Genomic DNA, 21,847 nt, shown 5'->3' on the forward strand with positions numbered 1-21,847 from the left:
AGATGGAAAAGAAAGAGAGAGATGGGAAAGAAAGAGAGAGATGGGAAAGAAAGAGAGAGATGGGAAAGAAAGAGAGAGATGGGAGGTGGGTTTTTCTTGTGGGCAGTAAAGCCAGCTCAGCAAGACAAGAGGAAGCTGATAAGAGCCAGTCCATGGAACTGAGAGCTAAAAGAGAATGAGCGATAGAAAGAGTGAGAGAGGGGTACTGTGTAAATGTATGGAGGTGAGAGTAAAAAGGATCTGGTTGGAATGGCAATGCAGAACAGAGAGGGAGTATGGAGACCCACAGCCCTTCAATGTTAATCTTGGTCAGTTTGAGTGGGCCAGCCATGACACCGTGATCACAACAATACACGATGCTGTCTCTCAGTAGTTGTGTTAAAGCTGACAAAGGCACATGGCGGGGCAGCCCTTTGAATCCGAATGACCTGCCGTTCCTAACCGAGTTCATCCAAAGAGCCATCCTAATGAAAGGTTTTCGTAGTCAACATGACACACTGCGTCTGAAGATAGCATCAATCATGTCTCCCCAGTATGCGAGCATGAGGATCCTACAGCAGTGAGAACTGAACCTCACAGGACCAAATGATAGCTCATTTGCATGCACAATCAGAAATAAATCATTTGTTTAGAGTCCCTGGTGTTATCAATCACTGATTTGGCAGAACATGCAATCACAGGCTTTACAATTATTCCCAAATAACCATCAGGCAAAGTTCCCATAATCTCACCATTGTCTACTTGATCATTTTAATACTAGGCAGAACCACTGCAAGTAAAAGAAAGAAAAAACTACACTGGAAGTGCATGATAATCAGAACCAAATATATTTTCTCATTCCAACAGCTTATCCTCCTCCTTGTCTTCTGAATTCTCCATGTATTAAGTCGCTCCTCTTCTTCACTCCTTGTTAGCTCTGTATATCCAATCTCTTGTAATTAGCTGGTGCTAACCTATGGGGTGCTAATCCCCATTGAATTATATATTCGAACATCAAAGCCCATATTCCAATAAAGCTGGTGCTTGAAATTACAGTTAATTTGGAACCTGCAATTATTTATATGGTGAGTTCACAAACAGCTCCAATTTTCCTGTAAGTTTTTTAGCAACCCCTTGGGTTTACTGTAAATAATTTCTACCAGTAACTAACATAAATTTACAATTTCAATTACAAAACATTATATGAGAGAAAAATAACATTCAAATGATATGCAAATATCTCTTTGTGTGTTAAAACTTCTATGAAGCAGTCCTTCAATATATGGGAAAACATTAAAAGGATGAGGCCAAGTATGTCGTTACCGACACACGCACACACTCACACATGCATAAACACAATTTTGACCAAATATAATCCAAATAAATGTGTAGAACCATTGCCCTTGTATTAGGGTAATGTACTATATTACAAAAGTCAACAATCGTATTTCACTAATGTGTCCTGGTTTATAGAAATCAGAATAACTTGATTATTGCTGCTCAGTTAAGACCAGGAGTGCTTCACTGCACTCAAGGGTTCTCTCTGCAAATTGATACTGCAGACCAAGATTAAACCAAAGGTGTAATAACTGCCTGAATAACTGATCTGACACTGGCCTCATAGTGAACCCGTCCCTGTTACATGAACAGCAGCCATCTGCACCTGTATTCACCAAGGCCTAGCCTATACTCTATGTATCGGATTCAAAGGACCATGATGCATTTTGCCTTCCAGTGCAGCTCAGCTGCTCCTTATGACAGTTGGTCTCCGTGCTCCACACAATGTCACACTGGTGATGACCACATAAGGCTCACTTGTTAACTTGTCCGTCAAGATGAGGGCGAATGTCCAAAGAGAACGCAATAAGTGACAACAAAAACATGTTATAATCCAGGCCATTGGAAATAACACTAGATTCATAAGCATATACAAAAAATGACACAACCAAAGGCCAGGGATCTTTTCAGAACCACTACACACTATGCTTAGCATTCTCTCCCTTTCACCCGCTCATTTCAAACAGTTACATAATATGTCCAGGCAACGCTGTTAAATAATCCATTGTCACCGTTGGACGGCAGCCACGAGCAAATCTGAATTTCATTGATGTAATCTAGCTGTTTGCTAATTGCTGCCTGTGCCTCTAACCCGGCCCGATAGTGCTGTCATTCTGAATCACTGAGGCCTCTGTGAGGGGCTCTGATAACACTGTGTCAATGGGCCACTAGGCAGGCGAGTCCAGAAAAGGCCTCACAGAAATGGGGAAGAGAGAAAGACACAAGGAGATGGAGAGCGAAAGAGAGAGAGAGAGAGGGAGGGAGAGAGAGAGAGAGCGAGAGAGAGAGAGAGAGAGAGAGAGAGAGAGAGAGAGCGAAAGAGAGAGAGAGAGAGAGAGAGAGAGAGAGAGAGAGAGAGAGAGAGAGAGAGAGAGAGAGAGGGAGAGAAAGAGAGCGAAAGAGAGAGAGCGAAAGAGAGAGAGCGAAAGAGAGAGAGAGAGCGAGAGCGAAAGAGAGAGAGAGAGCGCGAGAGAGAGACAGAGAGAGAGACAGAGAAAGATGGAAAGAGAGGAGAGGTAGGTAAAGAAAGAGAGCAAAAGGGAGAGAAACATTTAGAGTAGGATAGAGGGAGAAAGAGGGGTAGAGGGAGGGCAGAGAAAAAAAGACACAGGGGAGATGGGGAGAGAAAGGTCCTAAATGCAATCAGTCTGACAGACCCTTAGGTGGTTGTGCATGAAACAAGCCAGTTTGAGAGTATAGATACAGTGTAAAGAGTTGTCCATGTGGAGACAAAAGGTCACCCCGTTCAACTCTGTGAGCCAATGTTGGGTAGTGACTGTACAGCAACAAAAGTGTATGTGGTGCTTCTTAATTTTCCACTTATCTGAACAGAGGATGAATAGAGGATATCTAAATGTAAGGATATCTGAATGCATGTAAAGTCTGTGCTGTGTCGTATTATCTGGTAGCTGTTTGGGTTATTGTTTGTGTTTCCTATTTTGTTTTCTTTATATCTGTTCTGTATGTGTTTACTGTTATAAATGTTGAAAAAATTAGACAAATAAAATACTAATAAAAACGTAATAATCCTCCTGTCTGTGCAAAGCATATTTAAAAGTGTAAATGTAACACCAGTTCAGTCAAGACAATCACGTATTAAATTTGAGCATTTATTGTTACATGACATGGACATGTAGATTTACTTTGGCGGAGTGGATGATCTAAGGGAAGCACTCCCTGCCTCCTCGATGCAACACATACATACATGACATATAGGGCAGGGAGCAATAGAGATATAATCCCCCTGTTGGATAGATACACAGACAGCATGGGGGAGAAGGGGACGGTGGAGGGTGGCAGCAGCACTGATCATACAACGACCGGGGTGAGTGTGTGCATATCCGCGCGTCTTTTAAAGACGCCTTATCGGACGTGGCCCAATGAATATGCGCTGCTACATGGGTGTGGTAGTGGGAGGAGTAAGGAAGGTGGAGTAGGACGCCTTACGTCCCCTATCACTGACTGACGCACGCTGCCCGATTGCCCTGCCAGAACTTGCTGCGCTTATGAGTGTTAACACTTTGTAATGTGCGGTATTGTGCTCCTTTCAAATATTGTTAAAACGTGAAAAAAAAGTGATAGCTGCCTTGAATAACCTCAACTGAGCACTGGGCCTTACACAGGGAGTCAGGTCTCCTGAGTGAAACAAGTGACTGACTGTCATGGAGGACTTAACCTGTTACTAGTAAAACCAGTTAAGTTGCTTGATCCACTGGTCCCTTAGAGATTAGCAACCTAGCTTAGCCTAGCATTCATACTGAGAGTACTCGGCTTCCATGCGTTGCTACTTATGTCAAACTTACGACTGTAAAATAATACAGTTTGTCTAGCCAGCTAGCTTTCCTCCAACCACTACTGGTCCCAGAACAGCCATTACTACACATCCCAGGCCCCTGCTGCCTTCATAACCACTTGGCTGGTATGCAGTATGTTACTATAGATAACTGCAGTTTCTGCAATCTCAACTCTGAGACAGTTCCAAGAGCCTGAGGGAGAGAGAGAGATCCAAAGAGGATTGGATGGTGCAAGTCAGCTGACCTGCCTCTGGAAATAAATGCGAGGCATGTTCGGCCTACTGAAATACCATGACCATGATAACTGTTCTAACTCGGTATAAAAACGAGCTGCCAATGCTAACTGCTAACACGAATATCGAGGGCATGACTTCCCTGGGTATTAGTCAGGTGTCAGTGGGTTGAGTTTCACACAAAGCACGGAGCAAGGTTAGAAGAGGTTTGTTTCAGCACCTGAGACTGTGGTATCTACGGAGTGTGCCTATGAAGACTGGATTGAATGTACTAGTGTTTTTCATAGACCTAGGTTTGGTTACTTAAGTTGGTTTATCCTATGAATGTATACAGTATGCAATATTTCACTGCACACTTTCACTGACATAAAAAAAAAAAAAAAAAAAAAACGTTGTTTTTCCCTCCAGATTCACAATAATTCCCTAATTGGTAAATGTGTTTCCTATTCAATCTTAGAGACAAGATTGCAGTAGATCCCACCGACTTGACATTTTAGAATGTCAACTCTCAATAATCGCTCTTACAGGCATACCGTACATGTCAGATGCAATGCTCCTCTTGATTTAGTATCGAACAAGCTGTGGAAAACAAAAACTACTTGAGTCAACATGTCAGTCAACACGTCAATCATGTTTGCTTGTCAGAAACCCCTGCCAGTTTATCTTAACTAAAACCAACATGTTTACTATGTATCTTCAAAAGACACTTCTATCCCTTTTAAATGACATAGAAAAGGTCACAGTAGGGGACTTTCCTGCCTCTAAACCAACTGTTCCTCCCATGGAGAATCTGTCAACACGCACACCCTGCCGTAATTGGTGACACTGACAGGATTGCGGGGAAAAAAACAACCACAAAAAAACCTGCACAACAAGAGAGAACCTTTGCGGTGGCGAATGCAACCCCCGTCATTGTAGGAGGCTGTGTATCGCCTTTGGAGCCTGGCACTCAGAGCCTTCCATGGCGGCAGAGACGATGTAGCTGGTTATAAAATGGCTGTTTCTTATCTCCGCTCTGCATATGAAAGGCTTAAGTCTGTCTCCATGACAGATCTGAGGCTCTCGTTCTTCACCGGGGGGATTTAACGGGGGGTACATGTGAGAGGGAGGGGGAGGGGTGGGAGGGTGGCGGGGGGGGGGGGGACAAAACACCACCGGATCACAAACACAAGCCTCGCTCACCACTGTCAACCCACGGTTTGATCAGCAGTTGGAGATGGTGGGGAGTGTTTCTCATTAGTGGCCTTTATGTCATCCTCTGCACACATGTACACAGGAAAAAACACAACAGATCTTGGCGCTGACACACACACACACAGACACACACACACACAGCATTGTATACATACATATCCAGATATGACTGTACTATACACACACAACTAACAGACATGAACGACTACAGCAGGTTTCAATCCGAAACCTTTACAGTATACAGTGTATTCACTGTGAAGCTTGTCAAGACAACTATACTACCACCGTGGTTTATAACAGGAATTATTTAGTTCACCAAGGGGTCATAATATGTTCCAAAAATCCTTACATATTCTGCTAACGTTCTGTAGTCATGAAGCACACTTCACAACCTGAGAGGAAATAGTTTTAATTACTCATCAGCTGTCGTAAACATTGCTGCATGAACTAAGTCTGCGATGAAACAGAGTTTGAAATTCAATTGATTCCTTAATCTTCACAAGCATCTGCTCTTCCATTCTCTCTTCACAGCAGAATAAAAGGGAATACTTGCCTTCCTCCAAAGTCAAACGCTAGAGCTGTTAACTTAATATGTGTAAAAACATGGCACCATGGTACCCACTTGAATTCACAGACACACACAAACACAGTAACAAACGCACTAAAAAGCTTGTGAGTGAGCATGGGTGTGTGCGTGTGCTCACACACACACGCACAATCTCATGGGGCTGGACCAGTACGACCCCAAGAACAAGCTCCTCATTAGCCATGTGTGGGTAAAACATCAAGCTTGGGACTCTGCAAAACTCTGTACTCCAAGATCCACGATCCACCGAGTCTGCCGACCCAGAGACATACACAGCTTCTGCCAGCCTCATCAAAGCCTGGCCGCGGCCTTAATGATGCCCTCGCTCTCCTCTCTTATTTGCTTATGTCCCCGGCCCCAGCCTCCACTAATGCCTTTCATGTACGCTACTGAGCCCAGTACCCCTCCATGCTCCTCCCTGAGAGAGAAACACAGAGAGAGAGAGAGAGAACGAGAGAGAGAGAGAGAGAGAGAGAGAGAGAGAGAGAGAGAGAGAGAGAGGAAAGAGAGAGACAGAGAGAGAGAGAGAGAGAGAGAGAGAGGGGAGAGGGAGAGAGAGAGAGAGAGAGAGAGAGAGAGAGAGAGAGAGAGAGAGAGAGAGAGAGAGAGAGAGAGAGAGAGAGAGAGAGAGAGAGCGAGGGAGATACTCTGGCCTTCCTCACACCTTTAGTAGTAGCTAAGCAATCTTTTTTTTTATTTTGTTCTTTTATGTTCCTCGTAAGCATCTTAGAAGACAAACTGCACATTAAATGTGATGAGGCACATTTTCTACTGAATATGTCGCAGTCGCATCGCTCCTGATTACTGTTCTTTGGGATCACGCTCTCATTGTTTTTTCAACCGTGAGAGACTGGCATCCTGGGATAGCGTCTCCATTGTTTGGTTGAGCCTGAAAATGAGACTAATGGGAGCTTTGTGAATAGCTGACAAAACCTCACCGTCTAAACCGTACTAAAGAGGGGGGGATGAGTCAGAATGGCATTGCTATCCTCGTTTGCACTTAGAGGCTGCAGTTTAGTATTAAAGTATGAGAGGAACAAGTCAGCCAGGAATGTCAAGTCTTGTTTGCATGGTAAATATACTGCAACATACATGCCTGGTCATGCCCTTGGCCTGGCCAGTACAGTATGTCCAGCTCACATCTCATACATTCTCTGGTGATTGTTGTTGTCTACATGTCTGACGGAAGACTGGGCTCCATTCATTGTCGCTCTGCAGAGCAATGACACCAACATCGAAAAGACTGTCATCACAAACCTGATTACAGGTTACAGGTAACTGGAGCAGTTATGTAGCTGTTCAGGGAATTCACTGTAACATCAGAAAAGCATGCAGACACTGTACGCTCACGCACTGGTCATCCACCGTAAGGTCTTTGGGTAGTAATTTGTGATTAATGGATCAACTTAGTAGAAAGATGTCCTCTGCTGTCTCTTTGTTGTGAGTCTGTTTTTGTGATCCTTATTCATGGCTCACTGACTGACAAAGCTCAATGATCCAGACTTCCTTGTGAGAGACCTGAAAAGTTATTACATCACAACATAAGGTGGATCAAAAAATATTGGCCTTTTGGTCAACATGCATGGTCAGCTGCCACCGATCATTGCATCGTAGCTTCTAGGGTAACTTTTAGAAGCTTCAAGGCTTCATTGGCAGTTTGATGTCATACAATCAATGGAACCGTGACTAGGGGTCAGGAACAGGTGGCACTAATGTTCTCTCTTACGAGGGAGAGCTTTGTTTTGACTAAGGCTATCAGCTAATGAAAGAAGGCAATGGCAGGTGGTCCTTGCATCCACTAGCATTTTAGCGGCAAGGTCAACAACACGTTTATAGTTTCCTGACACTGTTCCCATAGAAAGAGCAAGTTTTGCCAACTTACATCATGACCAACTTTTGCAGTTTTGGTATTTTGTTAAAAGGATGTCCAGCTCATTAAAAAACGGGCTAATGGTACAGGTTACAGTATGTCTCCAGTCATTAAAAAGCAGCTTTATATTTCACTGCAATTGCATTGCACTCTTTCCTATATGAAGCACTTGCACACTGTCTGATATAAAACATTTACATCATTTTGATCCACAAACTTCCCTTCACAGACCTGCTCAAAGACATGGAAATCTGAATTGCTAATGATTTCTCTGTGCGGAAGATGAACCCATTGCACTTTATGGACCTGGCAGTTTCTAACAAACCAAAATAACCTCTTTAGACACATGCCCTGTCCCGCTCAAGACCTGCAGCCTACACGCATTAAGCTGATTTAGGGCAGAATCTCTGTCCATCCTGGTCATCTCACCTCTGAATGAATGGATATTATACTTCACATTCCTCCCTCAAGATTTGCTTTGGACCTCCGCATTCTGGTCTTGTTTACAAGATTTCAGAAATGCAGTTGTTTTGCATATCAATAAAGTTCATTATCCCATAAATAATGGTGTTGGAGGAAAATTCAGCAATAGTACTCATTGTATTGAGTGCAGTAGAAACAGTATAGCCAACTGTTTATCTAAATGTGTCTATACACATCTAACCGCTAATTATCGCTAGGACGAGTGTTGTTATGAAGCTTGAATAATGGCATCAAATCACAATTGCTAACTCTGTTTACTCCAAAAATGCTAAGGCTTGGGCAAACACAAATCCCTGAAGTATAAATTATCCCGATGCCAACTCCAAAGAGAGTTTTTCTTCTCTTGGATCAAAGAGAGGCCTTGCCATATCAATGCATTTTAGATGTGTCAAGGTTCAAAATTTAAATGTAAACCTTGGTTTGCTTCTACGTTTGCTGCTAAAACAAAGATGGTGCTGTGTATACATGCAAGTTGGAATTTTGTGGTTAGATGCCATCTACTCCATTGATCTGAGGCAAGGGAGGCTGTTTGTTAGTGTCAAGGCTTGTGTCTCAAACAATAAAATAACCCCAGAGGACAGATAAATGTAAGCCAGGCTTAGAAAAATATGGAATAGTGTGTGTGTGTTTGTGTGTGTGTTTTTGGGGCGGAGATGGGCGTGCTAGTGGGGGGTGTGGGGGGTGAGAGGGGGGGGGGGGGGGTCACCGAGAGCTGACAAAGATAGATCCAAATAATATAAGAAGGCTAGATGCTGAGTACCTGACCTGTGCCTATGGGCGGCACTTCAGCCACTCTCAGTCTTGAGTAGCTTTATTAGCTGGAGGCCTTCTCACCCCAGGTCACCACCACCATGCATGCCGGCCACGGGGCCTTTCAGTTGGGTCAAACAGAGAGCAACACCCCCTTTCCCCTGGCCCTCCATACACACATCTTCCTACTGAGCCCATTATCCATGACTGGAAACAGTCAGCAAGCGTCTTGGAGTTGCCTGGAGAGCTGTATTGCCTACCTGGGTCTACACATGCACTGTACTGTTGCACCAAGCTGAGGCTTGTTCAGATAGATATCCAGTAAGAATATACTGCTGAACATTTTAAATTATGTAAATAGGACCACATGCAGTGTTTATGAGTGTGCATGTGTGTGTTTAAGCGCATGTGTGCATGTGTGTTGTTGTTGTTCAATTACAGACAACTACAAGCGCAAACACACTCACAAATACTTTTCATGTGCAGGTATACTATGCACAAGCACATATGGCAGAAGCAGACAAACATGCTCACACACACATACACACACACACACACAGACACTGTGCATGCATACACCGCATGTCTTTCTGGAAGCCCCCTTGTTGCTGTTGAAATGCCATGGTTAGAGTTTGATGCAAACACAGTTCCCATCTCTTCCCACAGCACACTTATGTTCTGCTCTAGCATCTTTCATCTGCTCTACAAAAACAAATAGGAGTCAAAAGCACATTATTTTATAAACACAACAAAACATTATATTTCTTGATAGACAGTATAACTGCACATTTCACACAGCAGTCTACAGGTATGTACTGATTAAATGTGCATGCCAAAGTCCACCACATACTGTATCTCTTTCTAAAGTCACTTTGCAACCTGGTGCATGGTTGGGTGACCAAAACCAAAATGTATAAAGTGAACTCACTTTAAAGCAGTTCCTCGACATCCAGTGAACACGTTAACCAAACTGTGTGTTTACACCAGGAAGCACTCATTTACAAAGCAAATACCTCAATAAATGTTTCTGCATACTGTATACATACTTGGGGTGCTGAAGTATTTCATATGCTGGTTAAGTAGAGGCTTTCAAACTGATATACTCCTGTATACTCCTACTGTAATGGTCAGCTATGTGGTAAAGGCCATGGAGAATAGCAAGAAATGGAATAAACCTCCCAGTAAGTTAGCCCATGTTAAGCCCATCTATATGACCTTGTTTGCATGTGGACGCTGTTATATATGCAATTGACACACACAATGACATGCACATACATACACACACACACACACACATTGTTAAGCATTGTAAAATAAATAGTCATTAATTTATTTTATTTGAATAGTATGCATTTATTTAATCTAAACCTGCATATTTAAAATAGAGCCACACCAAATACTGGAATTTTTTTTTTTCATAATCAATCACTGATCATAAACATGCTATGAAAGTCATCTCATGATCAGTTATGGTGTGTGGCTGAGATAGCGTCAGTATAGCTCCATGTATAGTAGCAGTCCCCAAGTCACACACCTGCTTGAAAGAACATACATAGAAGCCTCCATGACCACTCCTGCCTAGGGTACTACTTGCCCTGACATTTACTTAACTAGTTTTTCAGTTTTTCAACCTTTTCTCCTTTCTTCGTTAAAATTCCACAACACATTTGTTATTCCAGAGTTCACCCCCACCCCCCGCCCCCCCACCTCCAACCACTCTCTCCCTATACCCTTCTTCCCTGCTCTACCCTCCCCCCCCCCAACACACACACACACTCCCCCGGCATCTGCAGTGTGATGGATTTCCATGGACGGGTGGACAGAGTGTGCCAGGCCGCAGAAGCCCCACGTCCGCCTGACCCCTGGGCCCGACCTTTGGTGCCTCCTCCTGCGGCGTTCATGAGCCCGCTGTCCCCCTCCCGTGAAGGTCAGGAGGGCCCTCCACCTCCCTCCTCTGCACAATCTGTCGCCAATGCCTCACACTCATTTACACCTCCATCTCCCTCTCTCTCTTGATCCTATCCTCCGTGGCTCCTTGTTTCACCTTTCTCTCTGGCCTCACATCTCCCTTCTTTCTCTCCCAACCGTTTTTCTATCTTTCTCCATCTCCATCTCCCTCATCCCCATCCTCATTCTCTACTCTATTCCACCTGGTTGTATCTTTCTATTGCTATATAAGCTCTCTCTCTCTCTCCCTCCCTCGTTCTCTTTCAGTCAGACACCCAATAGAGAGCAGTTGAATAATCTCCTAGCCCAAAGACAGACATAATCCTGTGACATAACATTACCAGCTAATTGTCTCTGAAAGTATACCACAGACACTCAATCTAACCCACTGTTTCCTTAACCCACCTATGGCTCTAAAAGATGTACTCAGAGATGGATTCCAGCTTTAGAAGTGTTCCACCATAATGGGTCATGTTCCAAGGTCACAGTTTGGCGAAACAATGTTGTTTTTGCTAGTTCACCACATTGGAGACTTGGAAGAACAGAACAAAACTTTCACCGACACCAAAAAACAGCAGGACAAAATGGCAAAACCGTTTGTAATGAAAGACAGGGATTTTGCAATTTTACTGTCTAACTTTAAAGATGTAATGGCAGCAACCACTATACCTAATCTCAACAGAACTGCAGGGCACAGTTGATTTCAGCTACTGCCTGGTTACTTTTTTATCATAACTACTTCAAAACAGCGAGAGAGAGAGAGAGAGAGAGAGAGAGAGAGAGAGAGAGAGAGAGAGAGAGAGAGAGAGAGAGAGAGAGAGAGAGAGAGAGTGAGTAACTGTCAAAGAACACAGACACCTTCCTCTGCAGCCGTCTTTCTAAACGGTTAAAGTCAGACAAAATACAACCATTTTTATTCTTCCTTTTTCCCCTCACACTCCTTCATTTTGCTTTTGATGTATTTTCAAAAGGCCAACTGAAAATTCTCCAAGGGGCTTGGAAAAAGAGCAATATTACAAAACCTTTCACTGGATAAAGGTTCATGGAGAAAACTGTCTTTCTGTCAATAGGTCCTTCTGCTTCTCTATTTCATATATCATTACAAAGGGAACCATTAGATTCTATGTATAAAGAAAACCCTGATTTGCTAATTGCAATAGAAGCAAATAACCATGAGCCATAATCAATAAAAATAACCATCAAATATACAGAAACAAATTATAATATAATACTGTATACTAGGGCTAGGAATTGTCAACCCAATTCAAATGACTAGGCATTTTTTGGGGCATATTGCTTTGTATTTCATCATGGAGTAATGAAAGATAATGATGCACCCCCCTTCCCCTCCTCCTCAAAGCTTAATCTGTGGAAAAAGAGTTTGGTACAAGCAAGGTGCCTGGAGGTGTTAATAGAATTGAGCTAAATCCAGTTAACCTCTACTGTCATGTGACTACTGTCAAGGGAGAAAAAAGGAAGCTGCACTGACATGATCTAAAAGTAGTATTGTTTGTTTGTTTGTTTGTTTGCAAGCACTTCCTTGCAAACGAGCTTGTGACGAGCTAATCTCTGGCAAGCTCTAATCGCTGTGTCAGACAGTGTGGTTTTGAAGGATAAATTATATTTGATATCCATGGCAATCTCCAGTAGATACTGTTTCAATATATTTTAATACAAATCTGTATAATGATTGGTTTGTTATCTTCCAGTTGGTTTGGTATTAAAGCAATGCTGTCTCACAACATCTACATACATCTATACTCTCATTTCATACTATCAGAAAATAAGTATTCAACTGAATTACCACCACATGCAAACAAGCCTAGAAATCAATTTATAGGATTTTTCTGCTCCCTTACAGTTCATTAGCTTAACCCCCCTTTAAGTATATCCTGGATTCTGATTAGTTTTGTGATTTGACTATGCCATGGGGGCGCTAGCACAAGCTAGTGCAGAGCTGCCTTCCATTCCCGCCACATCCCGGTTAATAGATAATGACAGCTGCCAGCATTACTCTGCGGGAGTGGGAGGGAGAGGAGAGTGGGGTGGGGGTGGGGGGATGAACAAGGACCAGAAAAAGAGAGGGAGGGAGAGATAGATAGAGAGGAGAGAGATAGAAAGAGGGAGATGGTTGGGAAGAGATGGGAGAAGGTTAGAAAGATGGAGAGATTAAGAGGTAGAGAGAAACAGGTGGATACAAGATAGAGATTGTGATGGGCAGAAAGAAGTGGGGAAAGACAGAGAGAAGTGGGCAGACTGCAGGACTTCCATGTATGCCAGAGAACGATGGGGGCTGAGGGTGATTAAAGCTGATGTTGAAGGCATTGTAGAGGGAGCGCGTGGAGAATGATTCTGGAAGAGATGAGGGAGCAGAATGAAGGATTGGGGAATGTGGATAGAGGAGAACAAGAAAGAGGGGGGGGGGGGGGGGGGGGGGTTAAGCATGCTAGATCTGTATCTTTGGGACAGCACTCAAACAACCTTCGTCTTCCCCACGCTGGCTCCATCTATGTTTGAAAACCAACCGACCCAACCCCCCCGCCTCCTCCCAGAAAAACTCAGATATAGGTCAGTGGACCACTAACGACCAAATATCATTCACTACCAAAATATGAACTATGGCAGGCAGCCCCACTGACTGTCACTGGCAACCCAGACTCCCTATCGGCCTCTCTCCTTGGACAGAAAACATGCAAAGTCTCTCCGCTCATCTCCTTTCATAACAGACAAGCACTCTGGAGTGGAACAACAGGATTAGAGTGGCGGAGGAAAGAGAGAGAGAGAGGGGGGCCAGAGAGAAAACAAGAGAAAGAGGGAGAGGATGAGAGAGACTGAAAGACAGTATTCTGTGTGCACAACCCCCTCAACCCACTCCTGCTCCCTCTATTATATTTGTTTTTAGCACATCAATGCCAGTACTTGACAGTTACTCCTGTTAAAGTGTTTAAGACACAAATGTACGTGGTATAAAATGTCAAACACAACATGCTTGGAAGTCAAGCAGAACCCAACTGAAGCAAATGTCTACATCTTTGTAATTCGGATAAAATCTCCCGTATTTATAACTAAGTATTTAAATGTGTAATTATATATTTCATGTTTAGAATAACTATTAGTTACCATCTAAAATAATCCAAGATTGTACACAAAACTTTATAGAAGATTTCACCTTCTTTCTTCCTCTTAGATAAGCCACCACAAACCAACAAGACCAAGTGACATGCCTTTAAGACACACGTCCCCCTCGACACCTCCAGTCAAAACCACTTGTTACAATATTAAACCATTCTCTCTTTACAAACACACACACAGACACACAAACACACATACATACATGCCACAAACAAATACCCCAGCTTACCTTTCATGGCTGAAATCACAAAATACATCATTAAAGTCCAAGTCCATAAAGAGCCCACACATGCAGCGCCAACCAGCGTTCTCTCTCTCTCTCTTGCTGTCTCTCTTTTACTCTTTCAGTCTCTCCCCTCTCTCTTCCTGTCTCTCTTTTACTCTTCAGTCTCTCCCCTCTCTCTTGCTGTCTCAGCGGCAGCTGGCCAGCCCAGATCTGTCTATGCCTGCTCGCAAGCACCGCCACATGAGAATCCATGTGACTATGACATCAGCCCAGAGCCCGCCCCTCCGGTCATTCCCCTTCTGCTCGGAGTGGCAGAGCAACCGGCTAATGAGAGAATAGGGGGTGGGGGGGGTTCTGTATCGCTCTGTCTGTGGCGTGGAAGAATAGTGTCGGGGGGGAGGAGATGACAGCATTGTCACATGCATTCTGTAACATTCTGTTTGCATAGAACGTCTCATGTTTGTAATACTTAAAGTGACACTTCTTATGTCAATACTTTAAGATACAACAATAGTGGTAAGGCAATATTAGATAGAGAGGGTGAGTATAAGATAAAGACAGAAAGCAGCCGGTGTGAGAGCAGACTGTAATGTTTCAGTGCTTGGAACACATACAGCTGTTTGGTCTATTCAGATGAACAGGAACTCCTGGGTAGGAACAATACTTAGAGGATTCATAAATGATAACATGTAAACACAAAAACAACACACACACACACACACATTCAAGGATCTACTTGACTATCTGTTTCCACAACAGTAAAGTCTGAGCCCTATCCTTCCAGGAAGAGAGTCTGCTGTTTCTCTAAATGTACGTAGATATTGCGCAATCTGTCTGCTTGTTTATTTCTAGCAGTCAAAACAAGGAAGGTCATTACCCTGAAGTAGATGTACCCCATATCTTGAGGGAATTCAAATACAAACCTCAGTATAAACATGTTTTTAATACTAGTGTAATATGCCATGTAAATTAGAAATATAGTTTTTGGAGAAAAATTGAAAATACATTTAATTATTAATAAAGTTAAAATGTATTGACCATGTACACATCAACTGTAAAAATACAATAGGGAACCAAAATGCTTAAAAGTTTATTATCGGATGTCCAGGAAAATAACTGATAAGCCAAGTTCACTTGTAGTTGTGCTTCCGTCCACAGCTTACATGTCAGTCAATATCTCCTCTCCACTCTTCCCTCTCTTTTTTACCACACCACACCTCTCATCTCCTCTCCTCTAGTCTCCTTCTCTCCTATCCTATCCCCTCCCCTGCCCTCCTCTACTTTCCTCCAGTCCTGTCCTCTCTCCAGTCACAGATTAATCCCTCAGGATGTTATTACCATAGAAAAGGAAATCTACCTCCATAGTCATTATTCACATTCTGATTGATTCCTCTCTTAATTCTGTCTCCCTCTTTCCTCTCACAACACCAGATAAATACAACCAGAACTAAAATATGGAAAGGCCTGAAAAGTATTCATCATATAGACAGAACGCAGACAGGTAATAGTCCGTGGCGAGAATCGTGAGCCCTGCGGCCTCATGGCCGAATTAACTGGGCCCTGGCAAAATACACGACGGAAACAAAACGGATCAATTTATATTCTAAGTGCCGGAGAGGAGAAGCCAGGGTGAAATGTGAGGTCCTGCTAGCCCCCAACGAAACAAGCCAATCATAAACCAATTTGGAGTCATTTGGATCCATTTCCTTGGGCCCTCTGTTCACATAAGACTTCAATAAATCACGCAGCTCTCAAACATCTTGCAGAATAGAAAGAGGGAAAAGTCCGCCTCTGTTTTTGTAGAGTCAACGAGTAAAGCGTCAGTCTAATCCCGTCAAGTCAACTACTGACCCAAAATGTATGGTCATATTAAATTCTTCCAGTTTCCTAAGAGCTAACAAGAAGTATGATACATTCCACCCATCCCTGTTTATCTACTATCATTTATACTGTATGTGATCCTTGTGAAACTTGTGTACTGGGATAAATTCACTGTAATATTAGCCACGTTTGTTGAGAAAAAAAACAGGACTGTTAAGTAGCATTCACTTAATGAATGTAAAAAGATTCATAAGATCTACCTCTCCATGTAAGCTGTCATCCATAAGTTTGTTTTGTTCATATGGTTGGGTTGGCACAGCGAGCATGCCCAGTCACAGATGACCTTTTCACAGGTCTCTGTGCCACGCCTGGGCCTGCCGTTACGACAAGCCCCCCTCACAGATCACAGTGGGCAGCACACAGAGCTATTTATGCACACACCTAAGCAAGGTGGGAGCTACCAACTTGATTTTTGATAAATTAACAGTAGCTGACAGTGTACATTGAAAAGTACATGGAACAGTATTCAATCATATATTAAGGCTTGAATATTCTGTACAATAAAATAATGACCATCTGGGCTTTAGGGTTAGGGACTTGCATGGGATGGACTCCTGTTTTAATTTGACTATAGAAGATTCACCACAACAACAACCACAACAACGGTATTTAGCAGAAATTTGTCATGACATGCCCCTGGCATCCATAGCAAGCTGTTCCCTTATATGAAGAGCCAGAGCTGAGGGAGTGCGGGGCTGGGTGTGTGAGGATAGCATCTGCCTGCGCAGGCCTGCTCACAGGCTGTGCGCAGGGGCTTAGGCAGACTCTGCGGGGGGATGCTACTGTGAACTTGAGCCATCTGAATCCTAATTAACTGGCAACCCGCCCGTCTCGGTCCCATTATCTGGCAACCCGTATCCCTCACCGCAAACCGGGTGATTAAGAGGGGGGCCTAACAGGGCCAACCCAAATAGGTCACTCCGGGTGTAATAAGTGCAGTAATAACCAGGTATGAAGAATCGGTAATGCTGTTTGCTTATTCCTCACATAGCCAGCCTGCGCGGCACGCTAAGGATTGTCTCAGGGTGAGAAAGATGACGGCGCGGGGGGTTGGTTTGTGTTTGGCGCTGCCACTTCAAGAAGAGTTGCGTCCGCTTGCTTGAAAAGGGCAGCGGGGGTACGTGGCCTTTCGCAGGATGTTAACAAATGGACTTCATTATGGAGATGGCGCACTAGGTAGACCCCCTATGGCGTGTGATGTATAGCCCAGCATGGAAGTCACAACATGCACTACGCTGCACTGCTCCAACTTTGCCAACCGGACTGAGTTACTGTGTGTGGTGAGGCAGAACACAGGTTGCTGCACTCAAGCACTCCTGAAAGCAGAAGTGTACACAACACATGTTCTGTCACACACAGGTTCAGTTTGGGATCTCAACGTTTCAGGGCAATGAAAGGCAAATCAACTCAGATAGGTTTGAGACTGAGAGGTACTAACTAAATACATCATGGTGACCTTTGATGTAAGCTAGCTTCAAGCACAGTCTCCCATTTAATTCAATTACCGAGCAACAAAAATTACACATTTTATTTATGACTACCCATCTCTTAATCTCTGGTTTTGAGCAATTTTCCTTAACATCATTCAATTACGTAAGAGTGACTATCCAGGGGGGGGGCATCCTCAAAACAAAAAATTTAAATGCATTCCTGTGGATGGGTTTACATACATTAGAATAAGAACAAGAAGAAGAATATATGAAAGCTATTTTCAGGCTACTACATGTACATTTTACGTCAATATATATATATATATATACTTTGAAATTAGGCACTTGAACTTGGACCCCGATGCTAATCCAAACACTGTATAATTCCTCAGAATAGCAGGGTCATTCGTAACCATAAGGGTCTTTCACTTCAATACATATTTCATTGTGGCTTCTCATTGTAGCGCCATTAAAAAAACAACAAGCAATCTGACCACCACCAGGAACACCTTCTGTGCAAGATTGAGGAGCAACTCCAGGCTATTCCAACACATGGCTACTGCCCCCTAAACACACACACATACACACTCATACACACAGACACACACGCCTCACCATAGTTGCCACATTTCCCAAAAAGACTGCCAGACGGCGAAGTGTTTTTAGCCCCAGTCTCTTCTTCCCCCTGACTTATGAGGATGCCATGGCCATGGAGCTGTGATTCATCGCCGTGGCTGTTCGACCAGTGCCGGCCCACATTTGTTAACGTAGTCCGCTGAGGAGGAGACGTGTCAGAACTTTTGTTCTGAACAAGGTAGTTAGGTCACCAGGATGTGTGTGTGTGTGTGTGTGCGTGTGTGTGTGCGTGCACAAGTGTGTGCAACTGAGTGCATGTGTATGAGAGTGTGTGTGTTTGTGGGCATCTGTGTGTGTGTATGAGAGGGTCAAGCCATGGCCCACTTTAAGTCCTTCACGGGACCTCTCAGTTTGCCCTGGCTCAAGGAGAAAAGGATGTAGGCTAGCCTGCCCAATTTGTGAGCATCACGCTGTGAAGTTCAGGGCTTCTAGCAGGAGGTAAAACACTGTGCTTTGAAACATAGTGGAAGCTTTTATGCTACTGCGTAAGGGTTATGGAGAACAGTTATGGTACCAAGTAGACCTCACATAAACATAAATAAGACCACAACATACAGCTGAATAATATATTCATAATTCATCATATTTGGTCAAATGTGTGCAAAAAAGTGTATACACTTATGCTGGGTTGTCAATGTCTTAAGGAAACAGAAATATACAATTGACTTAACTATGTTAAGTAACATCTCAATGAATTACTGTTTAGCTTGGTGGAATAAATCTTTCTCTAACCGGGTCTAACACAGACAGTACGAGTGAAACTGGTCATTCAGCACTTCTGCGATTCTTGCGAAGTGTGACGTGAGATCGGGGATACTGTCTATTGAGCAGCACCCTGGTACCCCAAGATCAATTAGCAAAACAACCCCCAGATTCAGATACATTTACATTATCACACTGATTTATTTAAAGAATCAATTAATCATTGAATCTAGTTTGTTATCAAGTTACTTTGTCCTAATTGTTAAGGGAATGTGATTCAATCAACAAAAGCTTACAAAATATTATACCAGTAATACCATATTTATATTAACACAATATTATTTATATTGTAAAGTATCATCCACAATAAAACTAGAAAACAATGTTCTGAATTTAAGACAGACATCGAGACAGACAGATGATCAATTAGTTCAGGTCACCTTCTGAAATAACATCTGTTTCCTTGCCCTCATCAGACACAAATGAAGATTAGTCTAGAACAAAGAAGCGGAGCGGAGAATCCCAGTTGACAGGTTTCTGAGTCAAAGACTAGTCTTAGAGAAAATCTATGAACCTGGGAGATTATTAGCATCTCTCCCCACTCAGCACAAGAATCCTCTAACTTGGCTGGATGCACGACCATGTGGTCGAGCCAGGCTGGGTAGGGGGGCTTAGAACTGCACAGAGGGGGCCTGCGGCTTACTACCCCTTACTACCCCCCCACCCCATGTCTGACAGATCCTCATAGGAGAACCCCGCTCTTCCCTGGGGCTCTACAGTCTGTGTTACACACACACATACACTGCACACACACCCACACTGTACACACACATATGCAGTACAAACACATACATGTACTGTATATATCCACATACACACACACATGCACGCACAGACACACAGGTTGTAGAACATCCCCATCGACTCTGTAATTCTCGTCCACCACCCCCCCCCCACACACACACTGGAGGGATATTCACCATGGCAGTTCCCTTGAAGCAAAAGAGTCATAGCAGAGCATCATGTAAATTTTTTGAGCAAGGTCTCTGTGGAATGTAAATTTCTAAATTGTAATGTGACATTTAATATGCAGCATGTATAATTTTGAATGTACAATGCTGAATACATAATAGGATTTTATTAGAGTACACTGTGTATGTTCATTATGTGGCAAATACCCCTACAATCTCAAAGAAAATCTCAAAACAATATTGGATTGGAAGATCAAAACTGTGAGTCTCGAATTTGTTCCTAAAGTATGTTTCTAAAGTATGATCCTTTCATACTTATGATACTAATAATTCCCAATAAAAATATATCTATTTTTGTACTAAACGAGCAATAACAAAACTCCATACCTTGGTGCCAACAATGTTTTATTATTCTCAACAAAACTTTGCAAACACAAACACCTTGACTCCTTTATTGGCCTCCTTCTGTTAGTTATCAGGTGAGAAATTAGCTTGATCTTTCCGAGTGAGTTCTCTCTGGCACACACATTCACACACACACACACACACACACAGCTTCCCCACATCATTAGACATCCCCCTACTTAATCACTCAGGACCCCCGATTTAGGCCTGGTTCTTAATGATGCTCAAGGAGCCTTCAATAGGGAGAAGAGAGGTTGCAGAAGACAGAAGTCTCACTCCCTCTATCCCCTCCATCCCCCTTCTCTCCCCTTCATTTGACTCTCCTTTCTGTCTCTCCCTCATCTCTCTCTGTCTTTCTCTCTCCAGCCCTCCGTCCCCTCGCTACCGTTTCCTCTCCTTCTTTTCATCTCTGTGACTTCAAGTCTCTTCCTTCTCTTCTTTTCCTCACACTTCTACTCGCGCCCCTGCTTATCATCTCAGCGCTTCCATGTTTCCTGCTGCTGTACTACTGAGGCATGTTAGGATACCAGCCCCATTGTCTGCTAATTGTCAACACGGGGGTTTTCTGAACAACAGTTTGGCTAGCATTTCCAATAACTCCATCCTCTTCTGAGGATCCTCTAAGTTGGGATGTTTATGATTTTGCCTTTCATTAAAATCTTCTTCAGACAACCGCCTGGTGGTCCCACCTCTCAAGACCGCCCGGTCCCAGCACAAGCTCTTCTCCTGCCTGGCACCCCAGTGGTGGAATCAACTCCGCACCTCCATCAGAGACACGGACTGTCTCTCCACCTTCAAGAGAAGGCTCAAGACACACTTGTTCCGGGATTACATTGGTACTTAGGAATGGTTTGCTGAACCCAACGCTAGTTTCCTCAAGGTTCACAATGACTCTTGCTTAGACTGTTGCTCTTGTTGGTTAGTGGTAGCTGATTTAAACTGTTGTATTCTTTTTCTAGTTAATCCTATTTTTATTGCTTTCCAACAGGTACACCTGCACTTAGAGATTAATGTTGTGTAATTTTTAACTTGTTTAACTACATGCTCTTATGGTTTCTTCCCTTTAGCACTATTTTTTGGTTGTTCACAATATGTACTTCTTGTTTTTGACTACCCGCAATGCTGTGGGGCTATCTTGTTGTTATTATCAGTGACCTATGCACTTTGTGAAGCTCTCTCTTGGAAGTCGCTTTGGATAAAAGCGTCTGCTAAATGAATAAATGTAAATGTAAATGTAAAATGGTATTCATTTCCTGCAAATGCCTTTCATCCACAGCCTCATACAAATACTGAAAATAAAAAGTACAGCAGAAAATCAAGGGTCAGAACTGCTCAGTTGCATTGGAAGAGTTGGACGCCCCTTCCCAGAACAAAGCTCTTATTGTGGCGTAAACTCAAACCCATGTACTTAAAACAACATCCAAAGATGTCTGGTAGCACTCACAAAACCTTAAGTTAAAGAACAGAGACATGGCTTCAGTTTCACCAATTTCTTTTCGGCCACCAAACAAAGGATGCTCACCTCGTGGCCTGGTCGGCCATCATCAGAGCCTAGTTTTAGAGGCCTGGTC

At 43.2% G+C, this 21,847-nt stretch overlaps 1 protein-coding gene across 3 annotated transcripts in view; it reads right to left on the reverse strand.

The window, feature by feature from the left end:
• LOC124482164 (nuclear receptor ROR-alpha A-like) overlaps positions 1 to 21,847 on the reverse strand; it is a 102,947-nt gene that overhangs the window by 16,015 nt on the left and 65,085 nt on the right. Inside the window, exon 1 of one of the 3 annotated variants that reach the window (XM_047042558.1) lies at positions 14,255 to 14,980. The exons of the other annotated variants lie outside the window; for them this stretch is intronic. Coding sequence (XP_046898514.1) covers positions 14,255 to 14,285 — 31 coding nt within the window. The 5' untranslated portion in view covers positions 14,286 to 14,980. Of the gene's footprint in view, positions 1 to 14,254; positions 14,981 to 21,847 lie in introns of those variants that run through there. 3 annotated transcript variants of the gene reach the window in all.

This window comes from Hypomesus transpacificus, chromosome 19, assembly GCF_021917145.1.
Source record: "Hypomesus transpacificus isolate Combined female chromosome 19, fHypTra1, whole genome shotgun sequence".
Lineage (NCBI taxonomy): Eukaryota > Metazoa > Chordata > Actinopteri > Osmeriformes > Osmeridae > Hypomesus > Hypomesus transpacificus.